The sequence below is a fragment of the Hemiscyllium ocellatum genome, chromosome 13 (assembly GCF_020745735.1).
Source record: "Hemiscyllium ocellatum isolate sHemOce1 chromosome 13, sHemOce1.pat.X.cur, whole genome shotgun sequence".
In the NCBI taxonomy this organism is placed as follows: Eukaryota; Metazoa; Chordata; class Chondrichthyes; order Orectolobiformes; family Hemiscylliidae; genus Hemiscyllium; species Hemiscyllium ocellatum.
In genome coordinates, this window is record NC_083413.1 from 65,906,173 (window position 1) to 65,928,049 (window position 21,877).

The window sequence follows — 21,877 nt, forward strand, 5'->3', positions numbered from 1 at the left end:
AAGTGTTGGAAACTGTTGTCATCAACAGTGCTATCAAGCAGCACCTGTTCAGCAATAACGTGCTCAATAATGCCCAGTTTGGTTCCACCAGGGCCACTCAGCACCTGCCTGACCTCCTTACAGCCTCTGTTAAAACATGGACACAAGAGCTGAATTCTAGAGTTGAGGTGAGAGTGACAGCCCTTGACTTCAATGCTGCTTTTGTCTGATTGTCACAGGAAGGAGCCCTAATAATCTTGAATCAATGGGTATCGGGGATAAACACTCCCAGCATGTAGGGAGATGGTTGTGGTTATTAGAGATTAGTTAACTCAGCTCCGGAGCATCTCTGCACCAGTTCCTCAGGCTAGTGTCCTAGGCCCAACTATCTTCAGCTGCTCGACCTTCCCTCCATCATAAGGTTGGAATTGAGGATGTTCCCTGATGATTGTACAATGTTCAGCACTATTCGTCACTGCTCAGATACTGAAGCAGTCCATGTTCAAGTGCAACAAGACCTGGATAATATCCAGGCAAAGTAACACTCGTGCCACACAACTGCCATGCAATGATCATCTCCAAAAAGAGAGACAATCTAACCATCGCTCCTTGACATTTAATGGTGTTGCCATCAATGAATCCCCACTACCAACACTCTAGGGGTTACCATTTGCTAGAAACTCAACTAAACCCACCACTAAAATACAAGAACAGGTCAGAGGCTAAGAATACTGCAGTAAATGACTCATCTGCTGACTCCCCAAAGCCTTTTACAAGGCACAAGTCTGGAGTGTGATGAATACTCCCCACTTGTTTGGATGAATGTAGCTTCAACAACACTGAAGAAGCTTGACACCATCTGGGACAAAGCAGCCCGCTTGATTGACACCACATCCATACCTTGACTGACGCTCAGAAGTACACACTGCTGCTATCTGTAAAGTGCACTGCAGAAATTCACCTAAAATCCTCATACAGCACTTTCCAAATTCACAACCACTTTCATCCAGAAGGATAAGGGCGGCAGATCTATGGAACATCACTGCCTGCAAATTCCCTTCAAGATGCTCACAATCCTGACTTGAAAATATATCACCATTCCTTCTCTGAATCCCAAAAGTGAATAAATGAAAACACTACTTGATCTGCCTAAACGTGATGGTATTCCAGCACAAAGGATTGTTTATAGTCAGGTGCTGCAGTCTAGTAAAGGTTGAGGCCTGGCAGCTGAGGGATGTTATCAAGATTAAATCAGCAATGGCTCAATGAGACAAGTACCCCAGAAACTGGAACTCAAAACAAAACTCCAGGTGCAGGCACCAGAGAATGGTTTAGAGAAGTAAATTCTAAGTATAAGTTGTAAATAGAATTTATCATTGTAAAGGGCCTTGTAATAACCAAACTCAGGTGCTATATTGAGCACAACTTTGCAACTCACCCCCTAATCTACATATTTGTAGTTTAGAAATACAGGAAATCATCTTCATCTGATGGTAAAGCAGTAATGAAGGAGATTTACAAATAAGATATCAATATATCTCAGCAGCCTTACATCCTACACGGTTTTATTCATTCACACTCTAAAAATATAGGCAAATGTACTCTCCTTGACACAGTGTTGTCTTTGGTGCATTTGGATAGTGCTACCTCAGTACTAATCACTCTAGGACAGGCTGCATGGGGTAGGGAGGGCCACGTGATTTGCTGAGGGGCCCTGGTATAGTTTTCATGGCCACCAATTAACCTACAATCACCATAAAAAGCTGCCCTCCCAGTCAGAGGAAGTTTCCCACCCGTATCCTCTATGATTAGGGAAGAAACAGACTATGTTTGGAGGACATCGTGATTTGTTGATCTTAGCATGCGGCCTGGGGCTGCAGTGACGCCATTGGGAAAGGTGATATGAGGTTTTCAGTGGGACATTGGCTTGGAGAAGGCAAATGAGAGTCATGCTCTTTGGGGTGAGCGGAGTATGATTGAGGTTGTCAGGGTGACAGTCGGGACATTCTGTTGGATGTCCGTGGTTGGACAGTGAGTTTTTTTTTATTTCCCAGAAACATATTGTCTTTCCCAAAAAGCTTTCGCAGTGAACAGCTTTCCATCATCCTGATGGGGTCACATTCCTCATCAACCATTTGGTCAGGATGCTCCAGTTGGTTAATGGGCACTCCCTTCACAGTCACCTGTACTGCTGCTCAAGGCCAGCAAAGCTCTGACTCAACGATGAGTGATTGTGTGAGTGACAGAGTTGATGGAGGGATGGGGAGTGCTTTGACATGAAGGGTGAGACAGTAATGGGATGAGAGGATACCTAAGTGACTGAGAGTGATGGGAGTGGATACCTGAATAAGTGATGGTGGCACTGAGGGACTGAGTGCTGGGTGAATAGATGATTAGTGGTGACCGAGTCTGTGAATGAATGGGAGGGAGGGAGGGAGTGAGTGACTAGGAGAGGTGTGTGATTGAAAGGGGTGGCTGATGCATGAGGGATGGGTAACTGAGTTAAATTGGGCTGGATGAATCCAGCCACTCTTCCTCCTCCACCCTTTCCACACCCTTCCAGCTCCCCCACCCACCCATGTCAGAAAATGTACTCCGACAGAGACAAACCAAACTCAGTTAAATCAAATTCCTGAGCTCATCCAACTTCTCTACCCTGTTCCCTGATGTCAGGATTTGAGACCTAGTTATTTTCTGTATCTAGATCTATTGCTTCATTGAAAATGGCAAAAAAATAAAAATGGTTTGTTTGTTAGCTGTGCTGCTTGGGTCTTTTGAATGATCATTTTTATTAATGACTTATTTAAATAATGGTTTTGGAATTGTTTTCTTTCCTCTCGGAACATGTTCCTATTGTTAAGGCAAACTTTATCCTTCAGAAATTCGCTCATCAGTGCCCAAAAATGAGAGAGAAATTGCAGTGTGGCCCTCCAGGCAGAAAGGTTAGACAACCCCGCTGTATGAACTTAAAACATGACTGATTCTTATTGAGTTTGATTTCTGTTACCTGCTTTAATTAATTTGTCTCATTGAGAGCACATGAACCAACATGCATCCTGGATTAAACAAGTGAAAGCTATTGGTACAGTTCAAGATGAATTCTAAAATCCACAGGATAAGTCATCTTTCAGGGAACAGTTTTAGTTGTAATTGGAGATGAAAAGAGACCTTTAGGTCAGTTAATGCTTTAGGACATTCCGTTAATTTGAGCAAAATTTAATCTGATCTAAGTACTCCAATCACAGGTAGGTATTCACATCTGCAGGAGACACTTTAAAATCAAATATTTATCTCTCATTCATTTCTTGAGTACCAACTAAAATTTTAATGTACTGTTCCACTTTAGTGCAGTATTATTGCTTCTTTTACATAACTGAGGTCCCAAAGGTCTTATTTCTGTGACAAATTTCTTGAATTAAAAGTCTTATGGTAAAGAATCGAACACCGACTGGTGTTTTCAATTTTTAAGGCGTGTGAGAACGAAACAATCAAAATTAAATATTTAGAGTCATATTTAGACTTCATAATGTCTACAATTAATGGTCAAATAAGAAATAGGGTTAACCAGATACTTTTATTTCCTACACGATATATGCTCAAAGCACAAAACTCTTGCCATCCATTAGTTGATGATAAATCCAGTATAATGAGTTGCAATCATATAGTCAGTCAAATTAAGAAATTAAAAGAATTAATGAGGAAAGGAGGGAGTACTACTGAATGCTGGGATGTAGAGAAACTCCTTATGAAATGTTGGAGCAATTGTTCTAACTGTCCTGAGATATCAAAAAGTTTGAAGTTTTTCCTTGCCAGTGTTGATGTTGTTCTTTTTAAACAATGCGGAAAAATGGAAGTTTTATTTAAAATATGACATCACATCAATAAAATCCTGGCTTGTGATTGTTACTGCCTATCCATTTTAGAGGCCATTGGATTTTTAATTGCCCGTTAGTTATAATCATGATTTACCAGTAACAGTACCCCTACCACAAAAACAATAAGAGTAAGTCAATTTTTTTAGAATGTCATTACCACAGAAACATGACACAAAGAGCCTCGTTGAGATCTAATCAAAAATGATGCTAAATCCAAATAAGGAGGTTTGACTAAAACTTTGTCAAAGGACTGGATTTTTTTTTAAAAAGGAGGGTCTTGAAAGTGGAGGACGGATTGGACAGACAGAGGAGTTGATAAAGAGGATTGTAAAATATGCAGTATAAGGCCAACAAGTCCTGACCAGATGTATTCAGTACAGCACAGAAGGGTTTGTCATTCAGCCCATCAAGTTTCATTCACTGTTCAGAAGACGAATGCAGTTTGGTCCACTGCCCTTTACTTGTTACTCTGTATACTATGTTCATCCATGTTTATACAATTCCCTTTTGAAAACCTCCTCCAGTGTATTCCAAATTCTAATCAACTGCTTTGTTCAATCGATTTTTCCTCATGTCACCTCAGGTTGTTTTGTTGATCACTTTACATTTGTGCCCTCTGGAAATTAACCCTTCAGCTAATGGAAGGTTTCTATTCATCTACTCAATGTAAACTTTTCATGACACATACATGACACTTAAGTCTCCTCTGAACCACCTATGCACTGAGAAGAACTCCACTTGCTCCAGTCTATCCATGTTTTGTAGAGCCTGATCTCCAGAAGCTTTCATAGCTGTACTTTCTCCTAAAGACTTCATCTCCTTCCTAAAGTATGGTGCCCCGATTGGAAGAACACAATGATCTCTTGGCAAAGTGGAAGTCAAGCTTGCTGTAGAATGCTGTCATGCAGCTAAATAGTTTAGCAGAACATGTCAGCTACTTTGTTATATACATTTGAATTAAATATTCTTGATCTTGATACATTTGTTCAGTTAACTGTGTTAAAGGCAGTCTCCTTATGGAGAGTGAATTTCATGCTTGAGAGCATAAGTGATACCCACTTCAACATCTGTTGAATTTTTCCACTACAACAATTTCTTTTCAAAAGCATAGATCACAGTGCACAAAGCAACCTTTGAAACTTCCCAAAATCCTTCTATAAACATGAGCTCCCTTACATGTCAAATAGTAAATGTAAACTACCATTGTGAATGTGTGCAATCACCATTTCTGAATGTGGAAAAAGAATAATTCAATAATATTAAATTATTGAATGACTTCATTGTACAAAACTTTAACTTGAATTATCCCCGCACATCAGCAGAGGGACCAAAAGGTTGATTAAAAAAGGTCAGTTTAAGAAGTGCAATGTCTTAAAACAAGAGGGTGTCACATGACTTACAGGCTTAGGAAGGGAATTGCAAATGTAGCTGAAGGCACAGGTGGATCAAAGGCAAGCCAAAGTGCCCAAGAAGACATAATTATGCAGCACAGACCACAGAGTGTTTGAAGCTGCCGGAGATTAAAGCAATTGGAAAAAAGATGATGTTACAGAGGGAAAGAAACACAGGAATGCGAACGTCAACAGTAAGACATTGCTGGGTTAGGTGCACATCGTTGATTCTCTTCCCTGAAAGATGTGCATGAATCTCTTGGACTTTTGAGTTCCATGATGACATCATTTTTTAAACAGCGTTGTTACCATGTAGGTGTCACTAAAGTTATATAAATACTAGTTAGTTTTGTTTTATGGATTTCAAAAAAGTTGCCAAATCACTGTTGCCATTTCCTTTTTCTAATGTCCTCAAAATTAGCTTGTTAAGTCACTTAGTGGTTTTAAAATGAAAAACAATTCAATTAACACCTTTTCAGCATATTCAGATTTGGTAATAAAGATTTATTCCCTGATAGCCATGACCCATAAACACAGTTTGAACATGATTCTACTTCAAAGGCATGCCAGAAGTATACTTATATGACAAAGTAAATATACATTCAACATGCATGTGCTGTCAAGTGATTTATCTCAGGTAATTGGCTTGTGAATTGCTGGAGCACCCACATTATCTTTGTTAGTGGCAAATTAAAAAAGGAAAAAAAAATAGATTACTTCAGGCAACTGTAAAGCTTGGAAAAAATAGGGAGTTAATAGTATGTTAAACAACAAAGTTATCAATGTGAACAGATGATGAGCTAAATTCAGTGAAACAACTATGAGTATGATCTTTTGAATAGCAGGCCAGTATAACACAATAGCTATGTGGAAGATGCCTATTCTTTCACAGTCTGGCTGGAGTTGAAGGAATCCTGCTGTTTTAGATGCAGCAACAAATCTTAATCATTACATATTCAGCAGTATTAAGATCTAAAAATTATTTAGTCAGCTATTTCACAACATTTGGGCAGCACAGTGGTACAGTGGGTGGCACGGTGACACGGTGGTTAGCACTGCTGCCTCACTGCGTCAGAGACCCGGGTTCAATTCCCCCCTCAGTCTGTGTGGAGTTTGCACATTCTCCACGTGTCTACGTGGGTTTCCTCTGGGTGCTCCGGTTTCCTCCCACAGTCCAAAAATGTGCAGGTTAGATGAATTGGCCATGCTAAATTGCCCGTAGTGTTAGGTGAAGGGGTAAATGTAGGGGAATGGGTCTGGGTGGGTTGCTCTTCAGAGGGTCGGTGTGGACTTGTTGGGCTGAAGGGCCTGTTTCCATACTGTAAGCAATCTAATCTAATCATCATGTAGCTGTAACATTTGTGAATTAAAACTCTTGTATAATTTAGCATAAGATTCTATGCTCTTGGTTTACATAAGAATGTAAGAAATTGGAACACAAATACACCATAAAATGATACTGTCCTGCATCCAATACGGTACTCAACTCCACTTTATCATACTTACTTACTTCTGACATTGCTCAATTCTGAGACATCAAATGTCTACTTGTCTCAACCTTAATTATGTTCATAATGTAACATCCACAATCAAACTGAGGGAGAGAATTTCAATAATTCACAGCCCTCTGAGGGAAGAATTCTCTGCTCCTCAGTCCTAAATAATCACCCCTTGTCTTTTGATTGCACACAAGTGTTCGAAGTTTCCAGAAGAGACAAGCTCTTAATGTTCATCCTGTCAAGCCTATTCAAATTTTATGTTACAATGAGATTACCTCTTAATCTTTTAAATGAAAGAAGATAATCCTCATTTACTCTGTCTCTCATCACAACAGGACATGATCTAGTGAGCTTTCGGTCAATCACTTCTATTGGAAATACATTCTTCCTTCAATATGGAGATGAAAATTATACTCAAGTATTCCAGGTGTGATCTCACCAAAATCCTGAACAATTGTAACAAGACTTCCTTGTTCTTGTACTCCATTCCCCTTGTCATCCCCTTCTGTGGTTGACTGCCCAGAGGCTGATCCAGTCGATAATGTCATAACCTTCACTACACCTAGGGCAAAAAGGCAGTTCACAAATACATCTCAGCCAAATTAACCTTTCATTATTGTTAATCCATTCCAGTCAGCCGAGAGAACCCAATTTCTTTTCATCACATGGCTGCCCAGGAATCTCTCATCACCTGCCATTGATGCAATAGCCAAATCGATACTCAACTAATTTGGCCATATCATAAATGTACTTCGGATGGCAATCAAGATGTGAAGTGGGACTTTGTAGGTGGAGTTCATAACTGAGAGATAGGGGCATTACTACTCCACCACAAGACTTCCCTCTTGCTATAAAGGCTAAAAATGTTGCTTATTCCTAACTACTTGTTAAATCTGTATGACAACCATCTTCAAAATTTAGAAAATATTCTGCTCTTAATTCTTAACCAAGGCTGGCAATGAGTGCTAGCTTAACCAGTGCTGTATTCCCTTGAAGGAACGCAAGAATAATTTTTCTGCATTATACTGCATCTGCCACCTTGTGGCCAACTAATTATCCTGCTTTTATCAGGTGACATTGTCACTTGGCTTTACATTACCAGAAATCTGAGGCGCCTTACTCTTGGTTGCTTTGTCTGAGGCCACATGTGGAACTCTGCTAGTTTAAATACCTATTTATTTCTGACTCTGTTTCCAGTCCATTTATCAGCTCTCCAACTATACTATTACATTATCTGCAAAATTTAACTTAAACTTGTTTATGGCAATTTCTGACTGCAGTCCCCAGGCTGAGATCGACTAACTCAGCAAAGGTATGGGACTGATCAATCTGTTGTGTATTAATCAGCTAGAAGTTCCTTTTACTGACAGAATCAATAGAGGACTTCACATTTATGTAATCTTTTTTCAACTGTGTATCCAACACCTCACCAAGTTTCAACATTAGGTGCCTCTACTAAGATACGCATCCGTAAAAAGCATAATTATGATTATTCCCTGAAATAATACACAACCTGCATGACAACCTATCAGTCTCCGCATATATGTGTTAGCAGCCCATCCCCACACACATTCTGCTACATTCTCAGGCCTTTACATTCGATTTCAGATCTTGTTCTTCATGTCCGTATCCATTTATCCAAAATCACCGAAACCTCTGGCAGCAATCCTGTGAAGTTCTTTACCGTTCAAATCATTTTCAAAGTTTTCCAGCACTTTTTCATTGAGGCTATGACAGGAATTTAGGGAGCGGCCTGGGTCCACCAACATGTAAGCGAATAACTCGTGTTCAAAAAATACTAATTCTTTGGCAATCAGGAGTTGAAGATCTTTGGTTGCGCTGAAATTGAAATTTCAAATCCTATAAAATTTTGGCTGCAATTTGAATTCTTTCTCCACAACAAAAATAGGTGATGTGGCCTGCTGGATTAAAGTAGGTAATTGTCTTTTTTAAATCTTTATGATGGGATTGACTACTCATTGTCCCAAGTACATTATTATATCAACGAAAATCCAATGGTAAACTCCAATTTGATTTTAAATAGTTCTGATGCAAGCCAAATCTATTTGTTTCTTTCTATTGTCTTTCATCTACATTTTGTCTTAATAGGTAAGAGTAAGCAATTCCACAAGACGTGCAAGAGAGCATAAGGTTTTGCTCATGGTGACTTTAATGGTGGCCTGTTTCCTGCTCTGCTGGCTACCTTATGGAGTTGTAGCACTCATGGCTACTTTTGGACGTCCTGGTCTGGTCTCTCCAGCTGCCAGCCTTATCCCTTCGATCCTTGCCAAAAGCAGCACTGTCTACAACCCCATTATCTATGTCTACCTAAACAAACAGGTAAGATCAACTTGAAAATGCTTCTAAGAGTTACCACTTCCTTCAGGTCAGGGAAAACGACACATATGCATCAACTTTGTGCATTCCAATTGCCAGAATGGGATTCATTAACATAATGGCAGAATGAACCATGGACTCTTAAACTGTAGTCCTACACCCCTACTGTCGATACAATGATTGGTCTTGGTGGTGGGGACAGGGATGTGCTGGAATCATGACCACAGTTCAAAATGTGTAGAATCTATAGATGTCCAATATTCACCAGAAGCACTGAGCTTCAACTTGTGATTGGCAAACAGGAATCTGACCTTTTACTAATCCATACCTTTTTTTCTAATCTCTAGGCTTGACTACTCCAAAACACAGTTTGGCTGACTTCACATTTTCCAATCTCCATAAATTTAATCTTCCAAACCCTGTTGCCCATACTTTAAGTCAGGGCACAACCCACCCATCATCCCTTTACTTACTGACCTATATTAACTAATTATTTAGGATTCTTATCCTTGTTTTTAAATCTGTGACTTTGACTTTCCTATCTCACATCATTCAGATCTACAAATATGGGAGGTCTAATTCTGGTTTCTTCCACTTCTCTGATTTCAATCACTCGACCATTGGCAGGCTTCCTTGGTCCTAAACTCTGCATTTCGCTTCCTAAGTCCCTCAACTCTCAAACTGCTTTTCTTCCTTTAAAGATGATCCTTAAAACCCAATTCTTTGATCAAACATCAATCCATCTGCCCTGTTGTTACGTAGCTCAATGTCAAATGTTTATTTGTTCATGCTATTGTGAAGTGCCTTGGACTGTTTTTTGTCAGTAAAGGTGCCATGATAATTCAAGTTGTTGTTAAGTTATTTTTTAAAATAGCCTGGATTTTTTTTGTTAGTGGAGCAAGAGAAGGGAGCCAGTAAAGTGTTTGTGGAGTTTGTTCCCCTATATCCCCACCTACAACATTGTATTTCTCCCAGAGTTGTTTTTACTTACTAATGCTATGCCAGTGCCAATAAACATTCATGTTTTAGAATAGGTTTGATAATTTCATTGCTTTCCTTATATTTAAAACTGCACTACACTTATGCTAGACAGCTTGAGAGCGATTAAAACACATTACAACTTTCGACATTTAGGTCTGCAATAGACTCAAGAGGACAGTATCATTTAAAATGTAAAGCATTGGTAACTTGGAGAAGGCAAAACAGTACCAATTCATTTTCGGTGTCGGTTAGCTCAGTACTACACCAACCACTTGAAGTCATTTACTAGGATAAATCCACATAATGTTAAAAATAAAAATATTAATGAAGGAAATAATTAATTAAGGAGATGAAATTTTGATTTCACACCAAAGAGACAGTCTTCGGAGGCCATTTCACTAAACACTCTTGTGGGAAGGAAATCAGTCATCCTTAACTGGGATGGCACAATGGCTCAACGCTTAGACCTACTGCCTCACAGCGCCAGGGACCCAGATTTGATTCCAGCCTTGGGTAATTCTCTGCATGGAGTTTGCACATTCTCTCTGTGTCTGCGTGGGTTTCCTCCAGGTGCTCTGATTTCTTCGCACAATCCAAAGATGTGCAGGTTAGGTGAATTGGCCAGGCTAAATTGCCCGTAGTGTTCAGGGATGTGTAACCTAGAGCATTAATTGGGGTAAATATACAGCAATAGGGTAGTGGAATGGGTCTGGGTGGGTTACACTTTGGGTGGTTGGTGTGGACATGTTGGGCTGAAAGGCCTGTTTCCACACTGTAGGGAATCTATAACACATCTAGCCTATATGTGACTCCAACCCACAGCATTATGGTTAACACTTAATGTCCCATCTGGCCAGTCAGGGATTGGCAATGAATGCTGGTCTAGCCAATGGCACCCACGTCCCATAAACAAAAAAAAAAGACTTACTTATAGAGGTGTGTCTCCAAAATGAATTGTAGATTCACATCTGAAGCTGGTGATGCTCAGTGGGATAGGTCAAGTTGAAAAGCAGGGTTCAAAATGCTGATTTCTGAGTGCTTGCTCGCTTACACTTTCATAATATCTACTACCCTGGTATAAATTGGTAACAGGAATGCAGGAACTGAAGTAAGCCTTTCATCCCAACAAGGTCATTTCACAAGTCAATTAGATCATGGCTGATCTTGATGTTATCTTCACCAACCCTTTATTTAGTTATCTTTGGCATGCATCCCCAACATATATCTAGTAATTTCAATTTTCAGGCCGATATATTTCTTGACATCACCCAATATCTCACGGTCCCTTGTCCTTCCTATCAGAAGAAAGGTTCCTCTCTCTCCTTCCTATCTACTATTAGTTATTCTGTAACTTTATCTTAACTAGATTACTTCTTCTGACTTCATCATTCCAACAGTCATAAACCATTTATGACCTATTGACTTGACTGAACCAACCGGATGATTTGATTTGCTACAGTGAGAACACATGCTGCACATGCCTTTTTTTAATGTATAATCCCTACTTTGTGGAAGCAGGCCATTCTGCCTATCGAGTCCACACCGACCTTCTAAAGAACATCTCATCCAGACACAACCATCCCACCCTATCCCTGTAACTTTAGATTTCCCATCACTTATTCACCTAGCCCACACATCCCTGGACATGACAGATAATTTAGCATGAGTTTAAAAATGTGTTGTTGGAAAAGCGCAGCAGGTCAGGCAGCGTCAAAGGAACAGGAGAATCAATGTTTCAGGCATAAACCTTTCTTTCTGAAGAAGGGCTTATGCCCGAAAAGTCGATTCTCCTGTTCCTTTGACGCTGCCTGACCTGCTGAGCTTTTCCATCAACACATTTTTAAGCTCTGATCTCCAGCATCTGCAATCCTCACTTTCTCCTAGATAATTTAGCATGGCCAATCCACCTAACCTGCACATCTTCTGACTGTGGAAGGACCTGGAGCGCCCAGCAGAAACCCACACAGACAGAATGTGGAAAATTCACACAGACAGTCACCAGAGGGTGGAATTGAAACCAGTTCCCTGGCATTTTGAGGCAGCAGTGCTAACCACTGAGGCACCGTGCCATCTCTTTGAATGATGTCCCCCCACAATATTTATACCCTGCCCTTTTCCCATGATCCTTATGCCCTTTAGGCCTGGTATGTCTATCAGCGTCATGCAAGGCCTGATATGTTCTGCTGTGAATATCCCTAGCCTCTCGATGTCAATTTTCAGCATCAACCCTTTTGCACTTTCCTGAGAGTAAGAGTCTCCTCTTTTGAGATTTCTCCTCCTCTGGGGGATCTCTTATTCTAATCCAGCTAGAATTAGATTGTCTGTTAGTCACACAAATTTGTGGATTTTGCAAGCTGTGTTAATGCAGTCACATATTGATCAATGGATCCTTTTTCACCTTGTGCCCAAATATTGAAGAAAAGCACTGTCACATTCTTATTTTTTAGTCATTCGCAGGATGTTGACACTGCTGATTAGGCCAGTACTTATCATCCATCCCTAATTGACCACAAGATGATGGTAATGAGCTGCCTTCTTGAGGATGGGTATGCCCACAATTATGTCAAAAAGGAGGGAGTCGTATGATTTTAAATCAATCAACAGTAAAAAGCAAGGCAATATAGTTCCAACTCAGGATGGTTTGTGGCTCTGGGGGGGGGGGGGCAGGTTGGAGGGGGGGGGGAAGTTTTACAGGTTCCCTTGAAAGTGCAGAGAATTTTGTAGACACAGCATACTCCAACCACTGCCAGTTAGCTGTGAAGTCAGTGGATATTGAAGTGTTAGAGTGGTATCAATCAAGGAGGTTGCTTTGTCATGGATGGTAATGATGCCTCAATCCTTTGTAATGAGAACAATGGCCACCTTCCCATAGAAATACCACCCTCTTTCTGCTTGAAGCTTCTAGTTGTCACTGGAACAGCTAATAAATTTTATTGAGGACATCCTTGGTGAAGTGGAAACATGTGACACATGTTTGTCCATAGATTCAGGTTGGAGAACAGATTCCTGCATGCCTCAGGTAGATGTGGATCCAACCAAGACCCACTCTCCCTCACCTCTTCCAAATTTCTCAGGCTCACTAGCCACAAATGGCATGACCCTCTCTCATTAGTATCCTTACATACAGATAAGGAAGGACACCACAATGACTGGGACAACACATCCATCCTAGGACAACCAAACAGAGACATACATGAGAATTCCAACTGGAACTCGATCAACAAACCCATTGAGTTAGACCCCATCTACCCACCCTCTGAGAAAAAGAACAGGAAATGACATCACTACTGGAGATGACATCACCAACCCAAAGAAACCCAAACATATAAATAGAAAACAGGGATCATCAGCAGTGCTTTGCCCGGAGGCCAATTGAAGATGTTACCTCGTGGGGTGACGAAACATTTGGAAATGAACCTTCCAGCTCAGCAAGCAAACCTATATTCAGGCTGTGTAATGTCACAGCTTATTCTCTGAAATGTACCAGCTACAGGGCAATGCACACTATTACAGTTAATGTCAAGGGGCAAATAGTTTGAAGAGAATCTGTGTAGCCTCTATAAGCTTTAACAACGTTAAATAAATTCTGAAAGCCGAATTCTTTTAGAATCCAAGTAGGAATGAATAGAAAACCACCAGAATCTCATGCAAAAGTATGTTAACATTCTTTTAAACCTCACTGGTACCATTTTCAATTCAGGACTTAGGTAGAGTACTGGGCTCCAGAGTGACTTGGGGATTTTAAATGTTCATTACACACTGATTGATGTCACAATCTGCTGACTTGGCATACTCCCTGCAGACACTCAAAGCACTCAGATGTCAACACTGCCAGCAGAACAGCATCCAGTGTAACTAAAGTTTGCAAAAGTGTCAGAGACTTCTTTTCATACTTCAAACCATCTCTATCACCCTGAGAACGAAGCGCTGTGAAACAGATTTCATGATCTTTAAAAATGGAGAACGAGCTGGATGATTGCCAGGCATTAAACCATGCAAGGTGCTATCCCACACCTCAATTAGTAAGAACTAACAAAGATTACCAATGGTAGAATTGAGGAAACATGACATTCATAGGTCAAAAGATTACATGAATCTGTGTTGGAGATGGTTAACCATTCTTTGCTACTTCGAATGAGCTATTGAGCTTCTCCTCAGACCCAATCCCAGATGTGAATCGACATTAAGCTTGTGTTCTACAGCTCATCACCCCACTTTTTTAGGAAACATTTCCACTGACATCCAAGAATATGCTATCCAAAAGTATATTATGTTACAACATGTTTAAAACAACTTCATTTAATTACAAGGTTCAAGCTACGTATAGTCACAAGTCTTTACACCAGGTTAATTGCACAGTTACCTAGTGATGTTTCAAGCTGGTCTCCCCAAGGAAAACCATTATCAGAAACCTCAGTTTTTTAAAGTTATACATGGCCTAGCAAGCCACTCATATGCAACTAGGGACAGGCAATAAATGTTGGCCAACCAATGATGCTCACTCCCCATGAGTGAATTTTTAAAAATCAGTATCACTTCAAAGCAGAATTGTGGTGTTCTTTGCAAAAGTTAATCAAAATCTTACATATGGGGGGAAGTGGCTCATCTAAGAGAATTGCCCTTGAAGCATTAACAGGAGTTGCTTGATTTTTTAACTACTAAGCAGCAAGTGATCTGTACCCACAGCACAGAGGCAAATAAATAGTCTATTTTATGCACAAGAGGAGCCCTGTTACATTTTACAAATTAAAGTTGACCAATATTATACACTCTGGCCAGCTGTGTACAAAGATAAGTGACTCTTCCCTGAAAAAGAATAGTTGAATGTGTATTTTTGCTAGACCTGTTCATACAGAGAATGATCAGAATATACAGCACTCCTTAAGATGATACTCATGATCCTCGAACCCAATTTATGTGTTTAAAAATAGTTAAGCACATTCCAAAATGTCAGCTGTCACATTTTTCAGTTCCCGACCATTTTATTTTGAAGCATTTTGCATTCTGCTAACACAGGATGAAATAAATTAGAAGTATCCTCTCTGTCACTTTCCTGATAACAACATAATTGAAATTCAGATTTGTGGAACGGAGCAAGGAGTTATTGTAAAATTATGCCACATTGACAGCTTCTGAGAAAAGTAAGGCAATTAATCCAGAAAAACCCGCTGAACAATTATAAAACTTAAAAGTTTCCTATGTTTCTGAAAATGCAGTCGCATGCTGCCCAGATTTGTTTTGGACATTTGGATTATTATCTGTGATGTGCCCTAACTAAACATGAATATTTATTGCATACTAAACAGAAGCAGAGCAATACACCCTGTAGGGGAATTAATATGATCAGCTTACAACAGTTTTAAGGCAAGTCTATTCTTAAGTGGTGTTTTGATTGCAATTGCATTAAGCAGTAACCTATGACAAAATTATTTAATTATATTACTTTTCTGTGTGCTACGAATCATCTAAAGTCATGATGCAAGTCCAAATGCCACTGAACTTTTAAATAGTGTATCATTTTAAACAGTATATTTAAAATTGAGCCAAAAGTCGGTAGCGTAGTGATGTAACCATAACTCTGGCCTGGGTATACCCAGGGGTCTTCAACAATTTCACCCTTTGGTTCCAAAACAAGCAATGATTATTGATATTGTCTGAAAGATATTCTTTCCAATTTTTATGTCTTAACAGTGCATTTAAATGAACAAAATGTCATTTATATAACATACAAAATTATAATGTATAAATTACATAAAGGCTAAATGCAAATATTTAATATAGGACTATGGACAAATCTAAATAATTCATATATTTTGCAACATTAAAATCAATTTGAAATAATAAAAATAGTAATGGCAGGGAAGGATGAGGATAGGTAATGTTTCAGAGGTAAATTTGGGCTGGTTGGGTGTTGCCTGGGTTATGAGGCCAGAACTGAAAATGTGTTGCTGGAAAAGCGCAGCAGGTCAGGCAACATCCAAGGAACAGGAAATTCGACGTTTCGGGCATAAACCCTTCATCAGGCTTATGCCCGAAATGTCGAATTTCCTGTTCCTTGGATGCTGCCTGACCTGCTGCGCTTTTCCAGCAACACATTTTCAGCTCTGATCTCCAGCATTTGCAGACTTCACTTTTTCCTTATGAGGCCAGAAGTCCAGTTCAGGATCAAATGGAAATGAAATTGAAGTGGGTACAAGGTGACTGTTCCCTCCACACTTGCTGCCAGACCTGTTGAGCTTCTCTTTGATTTCCCAGCTTTTAATTCAGGTTTCCAGCAAGGACAGGTCTTTGTTTCTCATACACTGTAACATGAATTACTTTCAGAGAGGAGAGAATTAGATAGTGAGCTATCATCTATTATCACTAAGTAACAGAGTACTTTCAATCCAGTTGAACCATCAGGAGTGCCTAGGTTTAACACACACCCTGCAAGGCAACAATACTTCATGCAGCTGTCATGTAATAAAAATGAAGCAGAATTTCACCAGTGTTAGGATAGAATAGATTAGATTCCTTACAGTTTGGAATCAGGCCCTTCAGCCCAACCGACCCTCTGAAGAGTAACCTACCCAGACCCATTTCCCTCTGACTAATGCACCTAACACTATGGGAAATTTAACATGGCCAATTCACCTGGCCTACATATCTTTGGACTATGGGAGGAAACCAGAGCACCCAGAGGAAACCCATGCAGACATCACGAGAATATGCAAACTCCACACAGTCGCCCAAGCATGGAATCAAACCTGGGTCCCTCATGCTGTGAGGCAGCAGATGCTTTGCTTTGACCATAAACATAGCTGATATGGGAAAAGAGCTAGCAGTGGTAACATTAAAAAGGCCCTCTCAGGTGGACATAAATGACCACACAATAGATTTCAGGGATTGTCAGGTGCACTGACTGATGTTCTGGGGATAAGATGTTAATTGTAAAAAATCTGAAAAATTGTGACAGAATTGTCATCCTTTTTGTGTATTTGCAAGACTTTGCTGCATCTTGTTACCTACGATATGGTGACAATAATTCAAAAACACTTAGCATTTAGGACATTGTGTCCTCTGGTCTACATGAAATCAGGGTCATTTGTGTGATATCCAGCTTCTAGATGCCCTGTGCATCACACCATGAACCTTCAAATTTGTTTCCGGTGTAATTGTTGGCACAGTCCAAATGATTTTGTAAAATGTTGCCAAGTAACAGAATCATATCCAGTATTGCACATACATTTGGAGGCTTAGAAGGTATAGGGATTTAAACTAATTAGATGGGAAATGGGGATAGAGAAAGGAATCTGGAAGAGAGAAATGTAAGCTTACCAAGTGATAGGATATTTCAGCATTACAAGGCAGCTGAGTCCAGTGAAAAGTTTACGCATCGCCACTTACAGGTACAGCTTCTTTAGTTATAAGATCATAGAAAATAGAGAAATAAAATGTCCAGCATTGTAGAAATGGAAGGCCAGAACTGCAGTCTTCCAATCTATACCACTTGGGCACCTAGTCTCCAGTCCGACTGCCATGCTAGGCCAAGAGGATGCCATGCTGAGGGCTGCCCTGGCACAACGGAGTGGAGGGACCCTGCGAGGCCACTACGCCACACCAGGCCAGGAGTCATGAACGGTTGGCCAACAGGAAGGGACAGAGTATACAAACATAGCAAACCAGCAGCAAATAAGATGAAAGGTGGACAAAGTATGGCAATCTCATAACTCGACATGAACGTACATAGTAATCAAAACAAAATAAATGAAAATACAGGTAAATGGGTATGATTTTACAGCCAGAGACACGGTTACAAGTAGATCAAAGCTTGAAACTAAATATTCACAGGTATATGACTTTCTTGGAAGGACAGGTCGAAAAGATGGTGGGGTAGCAGCATTAGTATGGAATGAAACAAGTGGTATCGCAAGAAATCAGTTGATGTTGAATTTAAATAGGTTAAGAAATAAGGAGGGAAAGACTGAACTACTAGGAGTAGTCTATAGCCCCTCTAATGCTGGCTAGTCTTAGAATGGAAAATAAATCAAGAGATAATAAGGGGCATGTAAATAACATGCATTTTGTTCATAGGTTCATTTTGTTCATGTGGATAGTAATAGTCAGACTGACAGAGATAGACACGAGAAAAATTCAGAGTATGTTTGGGACCACATCCTGGAATGATATGTTGTGTATACAACCAGGTGTCAGCCCATTTTGGATCTGATGATATGTAACGAGACAAGTTTAATAAATTACATTAGAGTAAAAGATCCCTTAGGAAACAGTGACCATAATATGGTAGAACTTAACATTCAATTTGAGAGAGGAACTGGAGTTGAAAACAACTGTTCTAAGCTTAAATAACGGTAACTACAAATGGAAGGAGGGCAGAGAAACTGGGGATTATATATTTGGATTTTCAAATGGTATTTCAAAAGGTATAACATATTAGACTAATTAGTAAGCTAAAGGTCATCATTTTGGACAACAGGGTGTGTTTCTGGAGGAACAGCCAACTCAGTTTATAAATCAAAAGCACTGAGACCACCAAATTCAACCTGTTTCCAAACAACTCTAAAAAATACTGACTTTGCTGTCTTTATTCATTTGTTAAACTCCAATTTGGCCAACTGACCTTTCCCACTCTCTAATCTGTATTTATGTGTGCAGAGGTTAAAGCTCACTTCATTATTTTAATTAGATGGGTTTAAGTATAAAGCTAACCATTTTGTCAAACGCAAGAAAACCTGTTTTTTAAACCACAGTGTGTCAGCAGTTGTGTGGTCATTAAATTGGCAATTATATCCTTTCCAAAGGAAACAAGAACCATAGATGTATTCAAATAAGGAGGGACACAGAGAGGAGCAGACAGTAATTTACGGATTTCTAGGTTAATTGCTCATGTGCAATTACAATCTACAGTTAATTCCTCAATGTCGGTGATCCATGTTAATCCAAAGGTTATTTTAGTTATAAAATACGGGATACTATTAAGTGATGGACCTGGTCGTCAAACTGAAGTAAACTCATTAGAAAAACTCTACATCGTTTTTTTTGGCTGACATTTGATATCGGCATAGCAACTGTAACATGTCAAAGTACTCCTCCCCCTCACCACCCTATCCTGCCCAAATCTAATCTTCAGTAAAGTTCATGAAGTATTAGTTTTAATGGCAGACTTGATGGTCATTCCAACGCATCAGTGTTTAATTTGTGCATTTTGATAATAAATACAGTTCATTGTGAAAATGGAACACTCAAACACAACTTAATTATTGACAGCAGCAGTGGGCAATGCACAATTCTGAACTATTCTCCCAGATAGAAGAACTTCGGAAACTTTAAACTTTCACCCAGTAAAGACACATTTCATTGGATTCATTTCCCAAGGTTAAATAAGTAATCTCATAAGTAGCTTTAAACTTTTAAAAGATTTAACAGCATTAGTCACAAAATGTGATAACCTCTGAAAACAGGCAGAGGAATGCTAACAAGTGATGAACCTGTGTCCTTTGATTCAAATGCAGCTAGCAAACAAACCCTGCTGCCTACTAATGATTGACAGGCTGCTGTTACAACACAGTAGTGAACCCTTCTGCTAATTAAACCAAACACCCAGAAAAGTTCACCTCACCTTATAATCTGTTAAAGTATGAGTGACAGAGAACTCCCAACTTCCATTATTTAATGGAAAAATATCTCTAAAAGAGAACATTAAACAATAATTATTTATAACTCTAAACCTCTTTTCTCTTAAAGGTTTATAATCTGCCTCCAACTCCATAACAATATACTGTTTCCATAACACCCCTATTAAACTTACCTCAACTTAATTTTCAAAACTCTTTGGCAGCTGTCATCTCTAGTGTCTGTCTTCCTCTGGCTGTGATCTCCCTGGGTCGCCTTCGGCCTTTTGCTGCAAAGATGTTTCAGACAAAAGAGGTATCTTTGATGGAGAGAGTATGGCTGGCCTTTACTTTGACAATGGCAATTTGTTGCATTCTCTCTGGCTAACTCTCAAAATGACGGCTTCTTTTACACCCCAAATATCGAATCGTCTCATTGGTTCGATGTTGTCAAAACAGTAAAATTCAAATTTTATTGAGGTTTAGTATCTGGGGCATAATTTAAAATTAGCAAGTTTTGAGAAGATTTGTAGCCCAGGCTGGGGTTCTGGAAGTAAGTTTACTTGCTGAGCTGGAAGGTTCATTTTCAGACATTTCGTCACCAGACTAGATAACATCATCATTGAACTTCCAATAAAGCACCGGTGTTAGTTGCTCATGTGCAATTACAATCTACAGTTAATTCCTCAATGTCGGTGATCCATGTTAATCCAAAGGTTATTTTGCATTTAGGTTTCCTTGGGTTGATGTTGTCATTTGCTGTGGTGATGTCATTTCCTGTTCTTTTTCTCAGAGAGTGGTAAATGAGGTCCAAGTCAATGTGTTGTTGACAGCATTCTGGTTGGAATGCCATGCTTCTAGGAATTCTCGTGCGTGTCTCTGTTTAGCTTGTCCTAAGATGGATGTGTTGTCCCAGTCGAAGTGGTGTCCTTCCTCACCTGTATATAAGGATACTAGTGAGAGTGGGTCATGTCTTTTTGTGGCTGGTTAATGTTCATGTATCATGGTAGCTAGTTTTCTGCTGTTTGTCCAACGTAGTGTTTGATACAGTTCTTGCAAGGTATTTGTAAATGACATTAGTTTTGCTTGTTGTCTGTATAGGGTCTTTTAAATTCATTAGTTGCTGTTTTAGTGTGCTGGTGGGTTTGTGGGCTACCATGATGTCAAGGGGTCTGAGTAATCTGCAGTCATTTCTGAGATTTCTTTCTTGTAGGGAGAGTGGCTAGTGATTCTGGGTGTGTTTTCTCTGCTTGTTTGGGTTTGGTGCTGAGAAATCAGTGGACTGTGTTCATTGGGTATCCGTTCTGTCTGAATACGCTGTATAGGTGATTTTCCTCTGCTTCTGGTGATGAAACATCTGAAAATGAACCTTCCAGCTCAGCAAGCAAACTTACCTCCATAATTGAAACTGAATGGTTAAATTCAAACAGTTGTGAAAACATAGCAACCAAAAGTCAGGTACTTGTTTCACAGCCAAATATTTTCAATTTTCCAGTGGACTTCTGAGACTACTATTCAGTCACCTGACATGTGCCTGCAAACTCTTAGTGCAAAATAGCTTTTGCGCTCTCTTAAAGGTACAGTACAACTTCATAACACTGCATGCAGCCACTGCTAAGCACATTGCTGAGGTTTTGAACAAGGGCAAGAATCGTTGAAAGCTGGCAGCTGTTCAAACTAATCTGCATCGCTTAGAGCCAGACCGCACCCGTTAAATGTACAGATATATTTTGACTGGAGCAAGTTGTGGAAATCATTCTAAAAGTGATATTGGCATGGGGGAGACACAAAGATGAAACAGTTGACATGGCTGAGGGCAGGTGGCATGCTTTTCCAACAACTGCACTGGAGGCCTTGGTGGCTTGAAGTTGAAAGGAGAGCTTTCATTTATTTTTAGAAAGACCAGGCAGCTTTTGACCAAATTTTGTGAAGGTGGTGGTAGCAGACAGCTGTAGTAATCCAAGTCAACTGCCTAGCTCCAACTACTTGAATGCAGAGCTGCATGTAATTCAAGGAGGACTGAAACTGAATGAGTCACACGAATATTGAATTCATCTTTAGTTGCCAACTAGCCTCAAACTGCACAATTCTCATTCATTCCTTCATTTATCTGAAGAAAATTATTTGATTTTGCTCAACAGGCATTACTTCACCTTACCCCCACACACTCGGCATTGCGTCAAGCTTCACATCTACAACTTGCA

The 21,877-nt window shown here is 39.7% G+C and overlaps 1 protein-coding gene across 1 annotated transcript in view; it reads left to right on the forward strand.

Annotated features, from left to right (window-relative positions):
- The window catches only part of LOC132821350 (pinopsin-like), an 87,725-nt gene that overhangs the window by 51,086 nt on the left and 14,762 nt on the right, over positions 1 to 21,877 (forward strand). Inside the window, exon 3 of the mRNA XM_060833934.1 lies at positions 8,877 to 9,084. Coding sequence (XP_060689917.1) covers positions 8,877 to 9,084 — 208 coding nt within the window. The remainder of the gene's footprint in view (positions 1 to 8,876; positions 9,085 to 21,877) is intronic.